Below are 21,795 nucleotides of genomic sequence, written 5' to 3'. Positions count from 1 at the left end.
ACATTGTTTAGAATACATAACACCATCAGGGTGGAAGTTGGTTGGTCCTTTCAGTGGTGGGAAGAAAGACCTAGCTTCTGCTGTGTCACCGAACAACACAAATTATTACCATTGTGTCGGAACTATACAAAAATAGACCTATTATCACCGGACAAGACAAAAAAAAAACATCACCGGATGACACAAGGAAAATATCAGCATTGTGAGTTCTTAGGTCCATCCGACAAAGATGTCTTCTGTGCTGTTGCCAGTCCTGTGTAGCATCATCATCACCACCTGCAAGGCTGCATCCTCTGTTTCACGTAAGTCATCTTAAACACACACACCGAACAAAATGCTTGCAACGGTAGCTAATTAGCTGTGTTTTTATTGGAGTCTAACAGTGATGATAAACAAAAAAGGGATCCTTTGACTTTATTATTATGATGGTTATTTATATATTTTTAGATTATTTATAGTTATTTTTTCAACGCAGCTACCGTCACAGGTACACACACCGGTGAAAACATTAAGTGCTGCTGCATACCGTATTTGGGCGTGATCCAATCAAAGCACTCCTGCTCACTTTTAAATAACAGTGTTATGCTGGATATTTGTAAGCACATACACGCACACACATTTTCAATATATACAGTGAGGAAAATAAGTATTTGATCCCAAGGGGTTAAATAATTTGAACCATTAGAAACAGCAGTGTATACCACATCGGAAACATTTTGTTCATCAGATCTGAACATTATCTTGGTAAACAATGTTTTCCATATATTTCTTCTATGGGATCTGTTGTGCAGGCCCACCTCACAGTAGACATCAGTCGGACTGTGCAGCGGTGGACGAAAGTGTAAAGCTGACAGAGCAAAGCAGTGTGATGAAAAAAAAAAAGGTGTTGTGCATTTCTTGGAAGCACATCAGGAAGTTTGTGCTGCCAGTGCACCAAAGACCACAGACGCAATGCATCCACACTTCACTTACATTCATAGATTCACAACAAATGTATTAAAATGTAGCAGATTCATTGAATACTAAATACAAAACAAACTGCTTAGCTTTTTTTAAAAAAAACAAAAGGTTAAAAACAATTATCAAACGGGAGTGGTGTAGTTTATTTGGAACACGCAAAAGATTTTACATAGTAGTACATCACGTTTGCACTTGCACAATTCAACATGTCTGAAAATCTGTTTGAAGTGAATGAGACAAACATACAGTACAGGCCTACAGTATCTCACTAAACCTCACATCTCTGCAAATATTTTATTTAGGCGTGTATGATAATTAGCAGTCTGATATGAGGAATTATGACAACATACCGATAAATCTGATAACATTAAAAAAAGCTTCACTGACGTGAGATTACCCGTACTGTACTGTAGGTGGGTTAGTGTGAGCAAATCAAACGCTCCTTTTCTGTGACGTGCTGCAAACAAACAAACATGGCATTGATGGTGCGGGACTTTTCACTGTTTCAGAGGAAGAAATTTCGCCAAATGCTCCAAATGTTCTGCAAACAATTCGTGATGAGGGGAAAAAAACATTGAGCTTCAACAAATCAAACGTTATCAGCCACCTGAAAAGCCAGCATCGCTACAACGCCCAGGGCTTGGGCTGACTGTGTGGCCAACATACTAACCACTAGGCCACTGTGCCGAGCTCAGTCACAATCATTCACAAGATCCACACAAACTGTCAGTTGTTCCACATAAAAAGCCGTCTTCTTTTTAGCTTGCTATTTCCTGGTCAAACATGTAACTTTAAGAGCATTTGCACCAAAACATGACCGCAAAGTAGACTGGGAACAGGACGTGCTCCCAACGACGCTACAATAAAAAAAAAAAACATACGCTAGCATGCATGCGACAGTGGGAGCAAAACTGCGTTCGGTTGTACTTAATTGAAGTATTTTAGAATGTACTTACGTTATTTTTGATCAATCCTCATCCACAAATCCATCAAAGTCCTCATCTTCTGTATTCAACACAAAAAAAGCCGTCTTCTTTTCCGTTCGCTACTAGTCTGTTAACTTGTCAGTGTTATTCAGCTCCGAAGCAAAGAAGGAAACCTTTCCTGTTTCTTCTGCCAACTTTATTTACTGAATGCGGCCACCAGACAGCAGCTCGGAAGACACACACATCTCTCAGCATCGTCTCTCCTTCCTGCTTGCCCACAAGGCAAAGGTTAAACAAGCCCCACTACATAGCTGTCCAGCCAATGCCTGTAAGAAATGACACCGTTTATTTCCTGGTGTGCACTGGTCAATACTGTAATGCCGCTTGTTGTGGGGAAGGAGAGACTCACGTCGCCGATGCACTTTAATGGCTTTATTAACAGCAGAGAACACTGCAAGACTTTACATCCACGCCAACTTAAACACACTTCCCAACTCTCTCGAAACTCACAGCTAGCACTGAGCCTAGCTCTCCTGCTTGGGACGCCCACCGTCACTTCCCGTCACTTCCTGATGAACTAAAGCTGTAATGACACTCTGCCGTATAAAAAGTAAAATATTAAAAACAAGCGTAAGACATTACAAGCACAGCTTTGTTCTGTGGGTCGTGGATATATTCTATCAGTTATTATTAAGCCTCTAGCTTCCTTTTAGTAAGTAAAAACCTTGGCTATGATTGCACTACATTGTCATGTAGACCTACAAAGTACACTTGGAAGAACAAGAGGTGAATAAATGTATTGCAACTGATGTGAAACTGATGAGGGGTAGGATTAAATAAGCTTTGCTTCTTCCTACTCCTTTTTGGACATGCAAAATTGTGAATTGTACTATGTGATGTGCTACTGTTTGTTCAGGATTAAAACCATGAACCATGAACCATGATAATAACAAGCCTAGTAGTGCTGTACAACTTTTATCCGCAGTCCGCAGTGCCCTCTACTGGTCAACATTATTATTAATTTTTTTCCCCTTTTTTTTCTTTTTTTTTCCTCTACTGGTCAACATTCAAACTGGATGCCAACCTGTTTATAGAGGCCACTTGTCTATAACGGCCACTTTTGCAGACTCCCTCTAGTGGCCGCTATAGACAAGTTTGACTGTATGTTTCAAGGCTGTAAAACGCCTCTCAATGCACTTTATATACTTTTCTCACACAGGCATTCTCTCAACTCTCAAAGTTCAAATTTTGTTTGAATTTTAATCGATCGATCTACTAGGTTGGACACAAGAAATTATTCACTTCTCTGACCGTGGCAGGCACTAATGAAATGCTTTGCTTGGACAAAATACATTATGGGAAAACGTTAAAATTATTTTTTTTATTTTAAACTTGTATTGGTACTTGTATTTTATATTTCTTAGCTACCTTTTGAGTGTTAAGTTATGTGTTGAGTTCAGCGTCCATTGTAAGATGACACCGTGTGTCAGATTGTTATATTGAGTAGTGACCTCCTGCGGTTTCCAATGGGTTGACAAGCTTGAATACATTGTATCAAAAGCAATAAACTTTAATATCTCAGGAGTATTTTAAATTTTAATTGGAATGTCAAGATCTTTTAAATAAATTAAACAACAAACAAACATCAAATTAAACAAACAAAAAAAGACAAAAAAACTAATTGAAAATAAAATGTATTCTCAGTCCCTTTTATAAAAAATTGCACTTAAAAATCACATACAGAACCAAAAATAAAAAATAGACTCTGTCTCTTTAAAGAAAAAAAAACACTCCAATAAAAACCACACACGCAGTTATCGAGTGTATTGTTAAAATAATGTAGGGGGTCATATTTGAGCTGGACCACATGTGCCACATGTGGTGGCAGAGTAAAGCAGCGGTCTAAACCCTGCGAGTGTGTGCCGTCTGCTTGCAAAAACATGGGCAAAATTTGGGGATCTGTACGTTTTGAGAACAGCCTCAGTGCGGATTTGGGAGCACGCAGATACGACATAGCACTTTTAGTGTAGGAGGAATTTTCGCTGCGTGCGGGCTGCGTCAAAGCTACAGATACATGTGACGCGTGTGCTCTGCTGCCAATGAGCGAACAACGCACTGACCGCCCATCCCCACGCACACACACACACAAATAAAAGCATGCAGAGAACGCAGACTTCCGCCAAGTGCTATATTTCCTCCCATATTGTGATTCACACCTTTCAAAGGGCTCTGACCACATATTAGTAGCGAAATAACAGACCAACTCTTGGTCTGCGATGTAATGAATAAAATAAAACAACAATACATGTTTTATTTTTGAGCAATTACTGTTGTAGTTTACATTTTTTAACCGTCTTGTGGGCTGAGGCACAGGAAGTGTTGAAGTGTTCATGCTGTGTTTGATCCTTCAATGTCGGCTCTTCCTATCATTGCGAAGCAGAATGCACCAAGGGTTCATTATTCACCCACTAATAGGGAACGTGAGCTGGGTTCAGACCGTCATGAGACAGGTTAGTTTTACCCTACTGACGTGTTGTTGAAATGACATCTGCCTGTAAGACAGTGCCTTGTGTCTATTTCAAATAAAAAGGCTGACTTATTTATAGCCATCCTGACGTGATGTAATTCAGCCACCATTACATTACATTGATGAGGCAATAGCCACCACAGAAAATCATTCCCCACAAAAAAATCAGCTAACATGTGAGTCTGTTATGTCTTATTTGTATCTGTCTTATTCTCTGTTATGTCTACTTCATTAGGTAATACGAGTGTCAAGGTGACTATAGGGTTATTTCTTCATGTCGAGAGGGCTCTAATAATGTTAACTGTATTTAGAAGGTTGTAAACAGGTTTCCAATGCTCGAACTAAGAAAATATTCAATTTATTGAAAATATTCAATTTATAAGAGTCCTACTTTGCAAAAATTCACGGTCGGGTATGGAACCAATTGACCTTGATAAATGAGGGAGTACTGTACTAAGAAGCAAATGATAGAATAGAGGCTGTGATGCGGTAGTGGGCCTGAAATAAGTAAAGTCTACGGCCGATCCTAACTTTTGATGGGCTTCTTAATATAGAGCAGATATTTGATTTGGTAAAACCATACTGTGGACTCAGTTTTGATGTCATGTTTCCGATCTTGCTGATCATCTTTGTTGTCTCTTTTTAAAGTGTGTGCCCAGCTTGGGGTTTTGTTATGCATATTAGGAGCCCTTTACAATGCATCACGCCTGCCACATGCACACACACAAAAGGTCTGTGACACCTCCCCCATCAGAAATGACCACCAATTATATTTGAGAGAGGCATACAAAAATAAGCCCCTACTACTGAATGCTATACTGGAAGAATATGCTCCATTACAATATTTTAAATAAATTATTGGAGATGAATTGATTAAACTAAATACCCTTATCATGCACATACTGTACTTATTACACATTTACATTTATCATCGGTTTTGTATTGCACATGGAGTGATTGCATTCAGCGTTTCCCAAAGGACTGCAATCTGTTTGTGGCACGGTGGGTTGCAGGGATGGGATTGTAAAATTTGCATACCTGACTATGGTGTGAAAGTTCTGTCGCTTTTTGGTTCTTCATCGTTAATGCTTCCACATAAGTCTCGGAAACGATAGCTCAGTTTGAACAGTTTAATGTACCAGGAAGAATGATACACAGCTGGGGGACTCTTGTTCACCGGGGGCAGGAGCAAGTCCGAGGCACTTCTGGTCAGATGTCCTTTTTACATGGCGTCCTAGCTTCCCCTCGCGCAGGGGGGAGGCCACCCTATTGTATGTCTCATGGCTTGCAGATGTATCCTTGTGTCAGGTCGGCATTCATATACCTTCCAACAGCATGGGAAGAATTTCTTAATGGGGTTCAGGAAATCCAGTTGAAAAACTCTGTAGAAATAGATAGTTTTGTAAGCGATACGGAAAAAGTGATTGAGGTGGTGTAGCTCTCACGGACCACATCGACAAATAGGGTCTCTTGGTGTGGGGAGAACATACCTGTCCTTCAATTGTACAAAAAGAGAACATGCAGTTACAAAAATATAAATGGAATACAATAGAAAAGCAACTGAAAAAAACTGACACACCTTTATTTTGACTTTTTGGATTGTTTTGGAGTCTTTCTGGTGCTTTCTATTATGAAAGTTTGTGAAATATAACTGTAGAGGAGTGATTGCAGTAATCCCTTGCTACTTCGAATGTTGCGGCTTCATTCTATCACGGTTTTTCAAAAATATATGAACTACTAAATCTACTAAAGTTTTGTGGTTTGATACGGCCTATTACTAGTAAAAAAAAATACAGCCCATTTTACATATTTTTTTTATTATTATTATTATTATTTTTTTTATTATTTTATTTATTTTTTTTTTTGTACAAAACAGGAAGTAAAAAAAGAGCAAGGAACTCTCACAATGCTAACATGTGTGCATCTATATTATATTTTCTTCATGTTTTTTAAGTCTTATTTTCTCTTATGTCTCCTACATTGGGTAAAAGTGACTATAGGGGTTTCACGTCTCGAGCCGTATTTAGAAGGTCGTAAAAAGGTTTTCTATGCTCTAATCTGAAATTGATTAATCACGATAAATGAGGGATTACTGTACAGTCGGCTAAAATTGCATGTGTGCACATATTAGTGTGACGCACAAATAAAGCACCCTCAGTCCTACAAATAGAATGACAGACGTATAGACAGCAAAGGTAGCACAACCGAGGTTAGACTCGAAGATGATGAATTAGCGTTTAAAGAGCTCATTATTCATACATGACAACCCAAACCCCCTCAAGCTAGGGACTTCTCTAAATCAGACAATAAAGTACGTTTTTACATGTGTGCAAAAACATCAACTTTTTGTGTTCTTTTCAGGGCGGTGTGAGGACATTCTGGCCACGCCTCTTCCCTACAGCTCCTTCACCAGCTCATCGGTGTACGCTCAAAGCTACGGAGCCGGTTATGCCAAGCTTAATCGCAACCAAGGTTTGAGTCCTATTTATAGCATCATCAATATTCAAAGCCTCACTGCTTTCAGTCATGAGCGTTCTGTTTCATCAGGGGTGTCCAAAGTGCGGCCCGAGGGCCATATGCCACCCACAGTTTTTTTTTTATTGGCCTTTGGCATATTCTAGAACAGTGGTGTCCAACGTGCAATCCGGAAAGGAAAAACGAGCAAAAAAAATCTGGTTTGGTTTAAAACATGCAATCCTGCAATCTGCATTCTTTAATTTGTCAGTATGTGGCCCTCGGTGGGGAAAGTTTGGACACCCATGTTCTAGAAAAAAACTGAAACACTGGAACATTATGAAGTATTTGGGCCAAAAACTGCCCAAATCCCAAAAATACCCCAAAATGGCCCATACAAACAAGAATGTCCAACTACCTGTGTGTCTTGCAGCATAGTTTCGCTCGTTATTTTTATGATTTGCTGTGAGTCAGAACACCCTGGTAATGGGCGCTAATTTTGTCTCACTCTCTGGGGGCGCTACTGAGCTATTGAGTTTGGACACTCCTAAGCTACATCATTCTGAACTTTGTTTTTTGGTTTATTGTTTGCTAGCATCCCTTAATCACGTAATGGTTCTCAAACTGAAAGTTCTCTTGTACTTTAAAGGAAAACTGCAACTTTTTTGGAATTTTGCCCATCATCCACAATCCTTATGTGAAACATGAACACACGTCTTTCCCTTTTCTGTGCGTTCTAAAGAGAGATAAACAGCATGAGTGAGCTAACAATGCACAAAATGGGACCCACCTATTTCGACTATAAAGCCCTCTAAAAAAATCTCCAACATTTTATCATTGTATATTCATACATGTACAGTATATACGTACATGCAGTGAGCGTGCAAGAACAGGTACATTCATGATAACATGCAATACTTCCAGTATTTTGCCGTATTTTGATCATTATAAACATTACTGGAACTTCTTTCCTGGGCGCATTGATTTCACACAGCCCGTAAATAGGAACTAGTGCTACGTCCATCAACAACAGCAGCATGTCAAGCATGTGTCTGTTTGCAACTACTAATCATATCAGACTTTGTGAGAGCCGCAGACGACGACTACTTTTGGACAAATGAGGATCCAGAACCTTATCTTTTTGAGCCTGAATGTACGGAGGATGAGCTACAGGTTTTAGAAGCTGAGCGGGCAAGAAGAGAAAGTGAAGCATCGGAGCAGACGGGAGCAACAGAGTCAGGACACCATGATGTGGTTGTGTACATCTGGAGCTTGCCAAGCCATGTCGACAGATGAAGTTTTTCTGCTGAAGTGAGTGGCATACATTGTTACCATCGATGGAAAGGCTTCGTGTATATGGCGAGGAGGACATTGCTCCAAGAGATTGCATTACAATGAAGGAAGAATTGTTAGCGCTAACAAACCCTACAGTGGTACAAACTTTTAGCCAAAATAAACTGGAAAAGATGCCCCAGGCCAGCTGGACCACACGGACAACTGTCCATGGAGTAAGTCACCATGATATTGATTGTGATACATGGAGCACATAGTGCTTGATATCACAGTTACATACACAGTCCATCTAGCCGTGTACAAATAAAACATGGAATGTTGGCTCATACTTTACGATAATTTGGTTGTCTATTCATAGTTGTTCATGAGTTTGTTCTGGTTTTCCATTAAGTACAGATTGGTGTCCTATCGCATTGTTTTAGAGAGAGCCCGTTACCTCTCTGTAGTAGCGTGAGGCGCTGAATCACTACGCCAGAGAAATACTTCTTTGTGTTAGCTGCTACTATAACAATGTTGCTGTAGCTTGGTTTATACAGTATACACTACAGGGTCAGTTATGTAAATATAACATTGTTGGTGTTTTTTGGAGGTTTTTTTTTTTAGGGCTTTATAGTTGAAATAGGTGTGTCCAGTTACGTGCATTGTTAGCTCCCACATTCTAGCTGTTTTTCTCTCTTTAGAATGCACAGAAAAGAGAAAGACATGTATGGTCATGTTTCACATAAGGATTGTGGATGATGGGCAAAATTCCAAAAACAGTGCAGTTTTCCTTTAAGTGATTACTATTGCTTGCACATTATTTTTTCCTCTAAAACCAGGTGCTGGAGGCTGGTCTCCATCAGACACAGACCGTTACCAGTGGTTACAGGTGGACTTGGGTGCTAGAAAGCAGGTTGTTGCCATAGCGACACAGGGCCGCTACAGTAGCTCTGACTGGACCAGCAAATACCAACTTCTTTACAGTGACACACAGAAAAACTGGAGGCCTTATCTCCAGGATGGGAACATCTGGGTAAGGAACAATTTATTGAAATTATTTTTTTTCCATTGAAGTTTTGCAGCATATGCGTTATTTTTGCATTACCTGGACTGGTCAGCATAGGAATACAATTGCTAGTGGTGTTTCACATTGATGCCTTTTTTCACATCCGGGAAAATGTCAGAAACAAAGTTTTGTGGGGTTTTAGATTTTTAAACAGCGGATTTTCCAAACCTGTTCAACAGTACAGTCATCCCTCGCCGCATTGCGGTTACAATTTTGCGGCTTCAGTCTATCTAGCAGTTTTAAAACATATATTAATTAATGAATCAAGCTGTTTCGTGGTTGAATACCGTAAAGCACCGTGTATAAACCGCACTTTTTTTCCACTGATAAGAAGCAAAAAATCGGGGTGCGGTTTATACACGATGACAGGTCTGTGACCAGACGCAGAAATTGACGAGAAGTCCATTTTAGAATAGCCGTCTGTGGATCAGACAGTTGCTTTGACTTTAGCGCCCTCTGCTGTACAGTTGCTGAAAATGCTTGTGTATGCAACTAACTTATCTGACGGCTGTCTGTATTTTCACACAGTGAAACGATCTCTATATACGCTGAAGCTAACCTAAGCTTCCAATGTAAAATACAATACAACGTTGGAGTTTATTCAAATTCACACTGAAGCAATGCAATAAAATAATAATAGAGAAAAAGAGAAGCAGTGAAAGATAAGATATCAAAACATCTCTGAAAATTGCAAATTTCTTTATTTTGATTTGTTATTATTATTATTATCATTATTAATCTGTGCTTAGCCATAATATTAAAGATCTAGATGCCGAAGTTCAGATTTCTTCTTTATTCTTCTTTTTGAAATTGCTTAGTACCTTTACGCATGTTGATTTGAGATGAAAGAGTTGGCAAGCATTTATGAACTAAAAAAATTTTTTTCCCCGCCGTGAGCCTGAAAATGGGGGTGCGGTTAATACACGGGTGCAGTTTATACACGGTGCTTTACGGTACTGCTTATTATTAGTCAAAAATGCATATTTAAGCAAATTGTATGTACTGTATATGTTGCCTAACTTAAACATTTTCAAGCATAAAAATGGCTAAATGGACTAAAATACAAATATAAACCATAAAGCGTTGAAATTGTGAATGTAGTATTCTACATTGGTCACTAGGTGTCAGTAATTGTTTGGTGAGACAAACACCTTCATCACCTTGAACAGACTTTTATTGCAGGTTTAAATTATCTCACAACAGGCACAATAATAATAATACGATATTTGTAATGATAATAATCATAATAATAACACAGGCTACTTACTATTGCCGCTGTAACCCATGACAAACTAACTTCCTGTCCTCCACACGGCACACATCTACTGCGACACATACGAGTATGAGTAACAAGAACAACAGGCTTTTGTTGCAGGTTTGAATGATCTCACAACAGTCACAGTACTGTTGCAGCCTTAACCCACACCAAGCGAAAACTTAACTCTGAACCCCCGACATTATTTCCTGTCTGCCCCCCACTCAGCCCGCCTAGCACTGGAACACATTTACAGCAAGTTTTTGTTTTATGTTTTAAATGTCTTATTTTCTCTTATTATGGGCCTGCAAGCAAAAGTGCAGCAGCTCATACTACTATTCCTCATTTATTCTTTATTTTTATACCTTATTCTGCTATCATTAATACTGCATGAACCTTCAATAGAAATAGTCCATCCATCCATTTTCTATGCTGCTTGTCCTCACTCGTGTTGTGGGGGTATGCTGGAGCCTATCCCAGCTGACTCTGGGCTAGAGGCAGGGTACACCCTGGACTGGTTGCCTCACCGAAACCTACCTTGTAGATTCTGTTGTTCATGAAGACGTATCCGCCACTGATGTGTGTCATTTGTTACTTAAATCATTTTAGCATTTTAAATGAAGTCGTTTAAAAAACACAGTTCAGTATTAATACATGGACCTTGGTAATCATGGGAATATGCATCAATGCTACATTGTTCAATTGCATCCCATTTTTCATATAACACAAGGAGAAAAATTTTAAGAGGCTAGACAAATTTTATTCATTGTTCATGCACGGCGAGAACATGCAAATTCCACACAGAGCACACAGAGATGCCTGAACAGAAATCCAAACTACATCTTCCAGATCTCCTGACTGCGTGGCCAACATGCTAACCACTAGGCCACCGTGCAGCACCACATAATCTTTGAATATTTAATTTTTTTCAATTAAATATTTATATTTGTTAATTTTTTATTTCTTCTTCTACATACTTAAATGACATGTTAGTTACAACTTTTGTTCTTACTTGCTTGTATGTCACATCTGTAGTTGCATGTTTTTCTCAAATATTTATACTGAAAGTTGTTCATCATTGTACTTTACGTTATCTGTGTCATTTTCCAGTACTTCCTAGTAAATGATTAAATTATATATATACAGTATGTAAGTATCAAAACTTCTTGAGTACTATTTGAGGTATTACTGGATTATTGGTTATTTCATGTCTAGAGGGCTCTAATAATGTTAAAACCCACATTTGTAAACAGGTTTTTTATGCCATCACTAAATAAATAAGGAATCCTACCTTGTGGGAATTCACATATCACGGTCGGCTGTGGAACCAATTAAACACAATGAACTGCGCTACTAAAGTAAAGTAAAAATAAATTTTCGCCTGCCTCTGTTTCTGTCTTCTTCCAGACGTTTGAGGGTAACGTGAACAGTGACGGTGTGGTTCGTTACCAGCTGCAGCACACCATCCTGGCCCGCTACATCCGCTTTGTCCCACTTAAAAAAAGCGGAGGGGGACATGTCGGAGTACGTCTGGAGCTCTACGGCTGCTCATACTGTGAGTGGTGTTCATTAACCTTCTTAGGCTGATGTGCACAGTGCAAACCTGATTTTGAAGCGCTTCTGTCCGTACTGTCATTTGTCAGTGATCACTTTTCTTGAGTCCACACATCAGCTTTATCTGCATGGTTTGCTTTGGTAAGGACATAGGCATATGATGGAACATAAAAAGTGAAGTAACTTCGCACTTTTTTCATAGTTTGGTTGGTCCTATGACCTATAGTCAGGTGCGTCTTACATATTACATATTGATTTCAATGCCTAGTACAGGTAAAGGTAAAGGTACATTTGTTTAGACAAATAGAATGACGACAACAAAAATGGCTCACAAGTGTTACATTTACGTGCTGATATCTAGCCATTTCCATGGTTTTCTTGATAGTAACCAAAATCACTTACATCAATGGCTGTGGCATTGTACTGCCAAAAAATTTACCTATTTTTGTTGTCATTGTTATATTTGTTCAAACAAATGTACCTAGATGTACCAGGCAATAAAATGAACAAGAAACTGAAGAAACAAGGCTGGTGTAATATATTTTTTTTTTTTTTCATGACGGTATATAATTTAACTTAACTGAAGGCTTTTAAACTAAAATGGAGCGGTGGTTGTTTTTTTGGCGACACCTAGGGGCTGCAATAATTCATTGACATGGGCCTGTGATGTAGTTAGGCACACCGTTACTTCCGGTAAGACACTTGGGTGGCACATATTCAATATGGCCACATAAACAAGGAATTTGACTTCGGTGAAAATTAGCTCTCACTGACCATATACACAAACGCTTAATAAATAAATAAATCAATAAAGAGTAATTAACAGTCATTAACATTAACAGTTCAATTCAAGTAAGTGGGTATGTGATTAATAAACCAGGACAGTATCTGCATTTTTTTCTGCAGATTTGATGGTCCTTTGTAGTCTGTTCCTGTCCTGTGATGCATTGATGAAAAATGGCGGTGAAAAATGGCGAAAAAGCTCCAGCAGGGGACTGCCCAATGTTTATAATTCTTCTCGAGAGTATTTGAGCAACGAGGGCTCACAAAAACAGAACAAATAGACAAAAACACCAAAAGCACAAGAGAGCTAAACACCGAGGCGGCCGTCTGCGGCGCCATCTTGGATCTATCAGTATGTTTGTAAAATATATTTCAGATTAAAGGTAACAGCGGTGCATGTCGTTGAAGTGATTTGCTCCAACTGTGTGAGTGTACGTGGTGTGATGCAGGGAAACAACAGAATGAGATGCAACTAGAGGAAGAAACACACAGGAACTAAAAATAGAACGTACGGAACATGATACCAGAAGTCCAATACAGCCATAAGCTTGCTTTGTCGACTGGTCCAAGTTCATATCTGCTGTACTTTTCCAACCTTTTAGGGGCTGATGTGATGAGTTTTGATGGCCATGGAATCATCTCCTACCGCTTCAGAAGCAAAAAGATGAAGATTGTCAAGGATGTCATCGCTCTCAAGTTTAGAACCACAGTTGGAGATGGCGTGCTACTCCACGGAGAGGGACAACAAGGGGACTATATTTCTCTGGAGCTTCGAAGGGCAAGACTTCAGCTAAGCATCAACCTTGGTAGGCGTGGCGCACATGGTGCTTTCAGGGACAGGAACAGTGTCTCGTACTTTTGACCTGTAAACATTCGTCTGCCCTCCCAGGCAGTAACCAGTATGGCTCTATCCAGGGTCATACGTCTGTGACCAGTGGAAGTTTACTTGATGATGACCACTGGCACTCTGTCGTCATACAGCGTTACCGAAGGAACGTCAACTTCACTCTGGATCATCATGTTCATAATTTCAGGACCAATGGAGAGTTTGGCCACCTGGACTTGGACTATGAGGTAAAGCAACTCAATCTTCTCTCCTCGCGCCATTTTTGTACTGGAAGAGTAGCTCCAGACAACCGTTAATGGCGTCTCTGCAGAATGCAAGTCATGAACAAGTGAATGCATCAGTGTTAAATACTTGCAGTATACTACTGTACACAAGACTGAATGTTTTGGTATCACTGTTGTCCTCAATGCTGTGTTCCTGCAGATTAGCTTCGGGGGATTGCCTCCATCAGCAAAATCAACCTCAGGGGGTGGAGAGAACTTTGTGGGCTGCATGGAGGGGATCACCTACAATGGTGACAACATCACAAACTTGGTCCGCAGGGGGAAAGTGGACACGTCCAGCTTCGTAAGACAACCGTCTCTTCTTGTTAACCTGGAGGACATTGTTTTTTTTTTACCTTATATTTACCCCATTACACGGGGTGGAATGGTATGTCGTTGTCACAGTTCGGTATGTTCGTTGTTTTTAAGGTCATGGTTAAGTTCATGACTCTGAATTGTCCATAGGTATGAATGTGAGTGTGAATGGTTGTTTGTCTATATGTGCCCTGCGATTGGCTGGCGACCAGTCCAGGGTGTACCCCGCTTCTTACCCATAAGTCAGCTGTGATAGGCTCCAGCATACCCCCGCCACCCTAATGACGATAAGTGGCATAGAAAACAGATGGATGGGTGGTTATGTTCATTTTGGGTCGGGTAAATACGGTGGCCGACATGGACAAACACGCAGCAACGTCGTAACGCTCCAAACATGATCCTAAACCAAAACGCACAAACACCATCAAACACATGCATTGGGAAAATGCTGGATATTTAAAATGCTGCTATCACAAAAATGCTGCAGGATCAAAAAGAAATGCAAAAGAAAAATGCTGCACATGCCACAAACGTACACAAACCCCCCAAAATTTGCATGAAGGAAATGCTGTACGTTCAGCATTAAAACAGAAGATAGCCAGGCTGGCAGGAAGTTAGCTACGCTGTATGGAAGTTAACTAGACCACCAGCGAGGCTACCATGTAGTTACAAGTGTCATTATGCAATCCGTACCAGAAGCAGGATCGGTTCTGCGCATGCGCTGTGGTAGTTATTATTTTTTAAATATATGAACATAACTGGTTAATAACCATACTTCATTTATGTAATAGTTTTTTATTACTTTAAGTGACTCTTAATTTAAAGACTTTGTTAGCATGCAGATGTTTCTATCGTCTTTATTCACCAAGATTCAGCTACGTAAAACTTACGCAAAGTACGTAGCACAGAGGGTGGGGGGGTTCACGTCTATCGCACATGCGTATAGAAATCTTGGTGCCTGACGGTTACGCTAGATGATGTAGCTTTCACATGCGTAGTAGAACAAATCGGCTTGCCCAATACATGATGTAGACGCGTTCTGCACATGTGTAGAACCGACTGTATTTCCGGTACAGATTGCGTAATGACAACAAGGCTACCACGAAGTTAGCTACGCTACATAGAAGTTAGCCAAGCCACCAAAAAGTTAGCACGGCTGACAGGTAATGTAGTTACCAAGACTACCAGGAAGTTAGCGATGCTACATGGAAGTTAGCCAGGCTACCAAGAAGTTAGCGAAGCTAACAGGTAGTTAACGAAGCTAACAGGAAGTTAGCCATGATACCAGGAAGTTAGCCAGGCAAACAAAACATTAGCATGGCTACCAGAAAATTAGCCAGGCAACCAAGTGGTCAGCAAGGCTACCAGTAAGTTAGCCATGCTACCACGAATTTAGTAAGGCTACATTGAAGTTAGTTAGGCTACCAGGAAGTTAGCGAGGCTACCAAGAAGTTAGAAAGGTTAACAGGTAGTTAGCAAGGCTACCAGGAAGTTAGCCAAGCTACCAAGAAGTTAGCTACACTACCAGGAAGTTAGCTACGCTACATTGAAGTTAGCCAGGCGACAAAAAGTTAGCAAGGCTAACGGGTAGTTAGCAAAGCTAACGGGAAGTTAGCCATGTTACCAGGAAGTTAGCCAGACAAACAAACCTTTATCACGGCTACCAGGAAGTCAGCAAGGCTACCAGTAAGTTAGCCTTTTAACTTAACTTTTTCATTTTTTTTTCTAAACGGGGAAATGGAATCCATCCAAACATATCTTCCTAGCAAATGCGTTTGTGTGTATTTTTTCAGTGGCAAAAAAAAATGTAAAATAATACATGGAAGAAAGAAAAGAGGCCTTATAAATTGTCCACTTGCACTATGGGTATGATATAAGAAAAATTGATTGTTATTTTTCAAATTTTTATCTATCTTAATAACGTTTTTGGGAGTGAAGGGGGGACGCTTGCTGCCGTAAAATAGATCGACGGATGGCGTAGATTACACATGAATAACATGTGACTGCCGAAAAAGAGGCTGACCAGATGTAGACGAGTTCTGCACATGCGTAGAACCCGGTTGAACAGATTGTGTTCTGGGTACGTATTGAGCAGTGACAGTTAGCAAGGCTACCGGTAAGTTAGCCATGCTACCAGGAAGTTATCCAGTCATCCAGGTATACTTCAGGTCTGGTTCCTCTGGATAGCAAACTTTCAGGGAGCCTTGCTAACTTCTTGGAAAACTAAAGTGTAGTGTTTATATTTTTGTTGAGTGTATAACTCATTAATGACTAGAAAAGTACTTGGAGAGCGCAGACCTCTGCCAAGCGCCGTATTTCCCCCCATACATTTATTTTATCTACATATAGATTCCTTGACCGTGAAAACATACCATTAGCAATCGGATTCATAATGATATCAATATTTGTTCAGTAGTTCAGTAACACTTCAGTTCAGTAACAGACAGACAGATAAATGGCGGAAAAAACACAACCTCTGCATGCAGAGATACTGTAATTATTCCATTATCTGGATCAGTCTTTGATCAGTCCAGGGTGTACCCCGCCTCTTGCCCAAAGTCAGCTGAGATAGACTCCGCGACCCTAATTAGGATAAGCGGCATAGAAAACGGATGGATGGAAGTTGTCCTTGAATGGTGAAGGGTTGGCGCTACCCTATTTAACCCTTGGATCTCCTCTCTCCTCCCTCCTCTTGTCTCTTCACTACAGCGCAACCTAACATTTTCATGTGCCGAGTCCAACTCCTTCCCCGTCTTCTTCAATTCCTCCTCCTTTCTGCGGCTGCCTGGTCAGACTGACAGTGACACCCTGTCTGTCAGTCTATCTTTCAGGACGTGGAACCCAAATGGACTTCTGCTTTTCACGGCGCTGGCCGATGGCTGGGTGGAGGTGGGGATGACAGAGGGCAAGATCACGGTGTATATGAACGTGACACAAAAGAAGAACACACATATTGACATCTCCTCAGGTGAGCTCAGCCCATAAGTCTGCATTAGGGATGCAAATGTCTTGGTGATAGACCGTTCGATTTGAATCTAGAGACATAGATTACGACGCAATTAAAAAGCGCTATCTTTTAGAAACAGAACGATTCAATACAGTGTACAAACAGTACGATACGATTCAATTTGATTGTTTGTTAATGTAGACATTAATCTTGCATTATAGAGTAAAAGCGTTCTTATATTTTCAAATGTGTAAGAGAGCACATCATATCCTCAAGCATGCTGTAAGGCAGGGGTCCTCAACCGCCCAAACTTTCAAGCATAATGATGAAAAAAATGTAAAATATCTTTACCAACTTTTATGTAAATGGATATCAATTTCCCAAATATGGGCCGTTATTTCATTCAATAAATAATATACAGTTAGAAATCCCACAGATTTGCATTGTTGTTTGTTGCGACTGGCGACCTTTCTCACCTTGTTCGATGGTCCTTGAACGCACCATCTAACTTACAGCATTTTCCTCATATTTCTTTCGCCTCGTATTTGGTCCCGAATGCTGACACTATCTGGGAATGCATAAAGGTAAGATTTGATGACGCTACTGAGTGCTAATGTGAATATTTGTTTGTGCACAACCTCAAATTAATTCATGCTAGCAAACAGCAACGTACAGTATAATCTTATCTCAGCAAAACGAAGTCCAGGCTCGTACTGGGGGATGGTGGCACTGTCTCCATTGAGTGCTTTTTAATTTGACAATGTTCCTGTCTTAGTTTTACACAATACATAATATATGATTAATTAGATTGCTATAATGTACGCATTACAACTATTTACATCCATTCTTGTATTCAGTCACAGTAAGACACGGAGCAATCCTTTCGCCAGCAGCCCAGGCTTTCCCGATGTTTAAGAGATGGTATTGTCAACCGGTTGCTATTCTTGCGATACCTGGTGGATGTTTCTACAATCAATTAATCTAAGGATTAATGGCTGATTCTTATCGATGCAGGAGGCTTCTAACGGTGCAACAGTTTCTCTCGCTTGTCAAACCGGATATCCGGCCGCGTCAGTTTGTTGTACACAACTCTAGTGTGCATAGTGCCCTTGTTTGAGCTGCTACAGCCTTTTCAGCAAACTCAGGTGGTATTATGTCTTTCAGGTTCTAGTCTGAATGATGGCCAGTGGCACAGTGTCCACCTGAATGCTTTGGAGAACTACGCCATGTTGACAGTAGATGGAGACGAGTCATCCACAGTCAGAACAGCTATCCCAGTCCAGATCATGACAGGAGGAACATACTACTTTGGAGGTACTACCACCACCTCAAGAGGAAAAAAAACATAAGTTGCACTGGACTATAATTTGCATTTGTTTCACAAAATTCAACTCAAAGAAAATTTAAATCTGGAAAGGACAGTTATTCAGCCACACAATAGCATAAAGAACATATCTGGGAGGCTAAATTAACATAAGAAGCCAGCAGTCCAACAAGCAAGCTACCTTAATGCAAGTTCGCCATGATCGTCACGGAATCCATTTAATGAAAGCCTAGAGTGCCCTCTAGCGGCCGTTGACGGTGACGTTCACTCCTTGGCTCATGTCAATCAGTATGAGTTCAATGATTTAAATGACATATACATCTTGATACACAAGTTGCCTGACAATAAGTCGCAGCACCATCCAAACTATGAAAAAAAAGTGCAGCTTATAGTCCGGAAAATACGGCATAAACAAACCTTTTGTGTCAAGGAAATTACTCATATTTGGTGAGTGACATGTGTTTATTGTTGTTTTTGTTAATAATCGGCGGCAACCGGATTCTGGATCCCAAAATGCGTGAGCCAAGGTCTTTGTGAAACAATATTTGTTACACAAGGTGTAATACAAAAATACAAAAATACAAAGTACAACTTAAGGTGGGAAATGTAACACAAAACTATCTCCCGGAATGACTCACGAGGTAACTATAATTTAACAAAAAGAGCAGCCGAAAAGGAAGGCTGAAAAATACACAAAGTACAACAAAAAATCACTGCCGAGAAAACGAGCAGAAAAAAGACATAAAACAGAAAATCACTCACCACTGCAGGAGGAAGCCTAGCAGGGTACTAGCAAAAAAAGGCTAGGGAAGAAATAACTATACTACACAGAGAGATACTGCTGTGAGAGGCCGGTGCCAGCGAGGAGTTGGCAACAATCTGGCAACGATTGTGTGTCTGTCTGACTGCAGTTTATAAAGTGCAGGCGGTAATGAGCTGTGTCTAATGCGTCTCACCTGCAGTCTTCCAAGGTGTGCTGCAACACATGACCAATAGAGGGCAGCAAAGCAGCACGCAAAACATGACAGTTTTTATTTATTTTATTTGTTTTAGTGTAGACTTGCCATACTGTGTTGACCAAGTAGTTCAGAGGTGTCAAAAGTGCTGCGACTAGGCCATTTGCGCCCCGTGGTTGTTTTTTTAATGGCCCACGACACCTTTTAAAAAGAGAATTTAACAAGAAAACTAAAAAAAAAAAACAAAAAAAAAAAAACAATAGCAAAAATTGAAAAATCAGCAGTAACAAGAATAAAGTCAAAACATTAAAAGAAAAAAGTTGTAATCTAACAAGAAAAAGTTGTATTTAAACGAGGAAAAATAACATCATTATACTATCATAATGTTGAAATATTAAAGAAAAAAGAAGTTTCCCCGCATACATGAGGAGAACATGCAAACTCCACACAGAGATGTTCAAACGGAGATACAAATCCACCATCTCCTGACTGTGAGGCCAACATGTAACCACGAGGCCACCGTGCGGAAATACTCTATATGGAAATTACATTTTTTTAAAAAGCAAAAATGGGGGGAAAAAGAGCAAAGAGCGAAGTTCATACTAATGGTACACTTTTTCACCTACATCACAAAGCTGAGATGCGTTTTTTTTTAAATATAATTTTATAATTATATCATTTTAAATCTACTGCATAAATTCTTATCACATCTACTTTACAAAATATAAAAGTGGCCATTGCATCCATTCATTTTTCAGTATGTGGTCCTCACTGGAAAAATTTGGGACACTGTGCGCTAGTTTCTGGTGATTGCTGTAACATATACTTTATTATACTGTAGTGCTCTTATCATCCTTGATGCACAGTGTGTGAGGCAAGTGAAAGTGCTAATCCACTTAACCACCATATTGTTTTCAAGGTTACTTCCCACATACGACCGCACACACAATCCAGCGCCCCTTCCAGGGCTGCATGCAGATGATCCACATCGATGACCATCTGGCTGATCTCAGGGCTGTGGAACAAGGTCTCATCGGAAGTTTTGAAAATGTTAGCCTGGATATGTGTGCTATTGTTGACAGGTAACCAAGTCGTTGGGTAGTAAGTAATGTTTTATAAAGTGCTTAGAAAGACTAACATCTGTATGATTTCGATGTGTTTCACTTATTTTTCACCTGTGTGTCACGTCAGGTGTGTTCCCAACTACTGTGAGCATGGTTCCCGATGTTCTCAGACATGGGATGCATTCAGCTGCAACTGTACTGGTACTGGATACACCGGCGCTACTTGCCATACTTGTAAGTAGACACACGCGCACACACACGCACATACTGTACACACACACGGCCTGTATCTGTTCTTTGACTGCTGAGCTGTGTCTCCTCTATAGCCACATTTCAGCAGTCATGTGAGGACTATAAGCACCAGGGTAAGACCTCTGGGAGTTACTGGATTGACCCTGATGGCAGTGGCCCTATCCAGCCCTTCAAAGTTATGTGTGACATGACAGGTGAGCAGTCCAGTCCAGTCGCTGTCAAAAGTCCAATTTTCAGTTATAGATTTGTTCCAAAATGTCAGACGAAAACCGAGGCAATTTCTCCCCAAGGAAATCATGTAAATCCAATAAATCAGTTTCACACCCAGAAATATGAACAAAAACAAATGTTATTGACAATAATTAGAGTTTTACATGCAGAAAACTAAGTAAAAAATTGTAACTTATTGTTAATGTGGACTTACCATACATCCTGGTGAGACTGAATTCAATAGTATTTCTATTAGTTTTTGCTTCCACTTGCAACTTTCTTTGGCCCCATTACGGATTATTTAGCAGTCACAATCAATACAAAATGTATGGCCAGTGAGTCAGCAACACGTACAGTAGCTTGTCCATGTGTATGTGTGCTGCAGAGGAGCGATCACGTTCCGGTTGACTATGTCGACTATGTAGAAGAAAGTGGTAAATCCCAAAGTGAGATTTGTTTTCACAGGTCCCCAAGTCCTTGGGCTCATCTCTGTTGTACTTTGTTATGTTACAGCTCCAACTGTTCAATATCTACAGTCACTGTATAAAGTATCTTTTGTTTCAGAGGAAAAGGTTTGGACCACAGTGAAGAACAACCTTGCTCCACAGACATCAGTCACCACTGCTGACAGGGAGGAGAAGGTTATGCTGCAGATCACTTACAATGTGACCCATGAACAGGTACAAACACCTTGATATAATATAACATATGCTTTATGAATACAACAATATTTACCTTGTTGTCTCTTGGAGATGAAACATGTCCAGTGATAGTTTAAAGAAACACCATGTCTGGATAAAACAATGGCATTGATTAGCAC

The 21,795-nt window shown here is 40.1% G+C and overlaps 1 protein-coding gene across 1 annotated transcript in view; it reads left to right on the top strand.

Annotated features, from left to right (window-relative positions):
• The window catches only part of cntnap2b (contactin associated protein 2b), a 42,581-nt gene continuing 20,786 nt past the window's right edge, over positions 1-21,795 (top strand). Inside the window, exons 1-13 of the mRNA XM_054766791.1 lie at positions 1-302; positions 6,775-6,885; positions 8,979-9,172; positions 11,868-12,015; positions 13,400-13,603; positions 13,687-13,871; positions 14,068-14,211; positions 16,932-17,190; positions 18,334-18,483; positions 20,369-20,531; positions 20,641-20,747; positions 20,840-20,959; positions 21,540-21,655. Of these exons, the coding sequence (XP_054622766.1) occupies positions 230-302; positions 6,775-6,885; positions 8,979-9,172; positions 11,868-12,015; positions 13,400-13,603; positions 13,687-13,871; positions 14,068-14,211; positions 16,932-17,190; positions 18,334-18,483; positions 20,369-20,531; positions 20,641-20,747; positions 20,840-20,959; positions 21,540-21,655 (1,974 nt within the window). The 5' untranslated portion in view covers positions 1-229. The remainder of the gene's footprint in view (positions 303-6,774; positions 6,886-8,978; positions 9,173-11,867; positions 12,016-13,399; positions 13,604-13,686; positions 13,872-14,067; positions 14,212-16,931; positions 17,191-18,333; positions 18,484-20,368; positions 20,532-20,640; positions 20,748-20,839; positions 20,960-21,539; positions 21,656-21,795) is intronic.

The sequence above is a fragment of the Dunckerocampus dactyliophorus genome, chromosome 2 (assembly GCF_027744805.1).
Source record: "Dunckerocampus dactyliophorus isolate RoL2022-P2 chromosome 2, RoL_Ddac_1.1, whole genome shotgun sequence".
Classification (NCBI taxonomy): domain Eukaryota; kingdom Metazoa; phylum Chordata; class Actinopteri; order Syngnathiformes; family Syngnathidae; genus Dunckerocampus; species Dunckerocampus dactyliophorus.
This window is presented reverse-complemented; position numbering and strand designations above follow the sequence as displayed.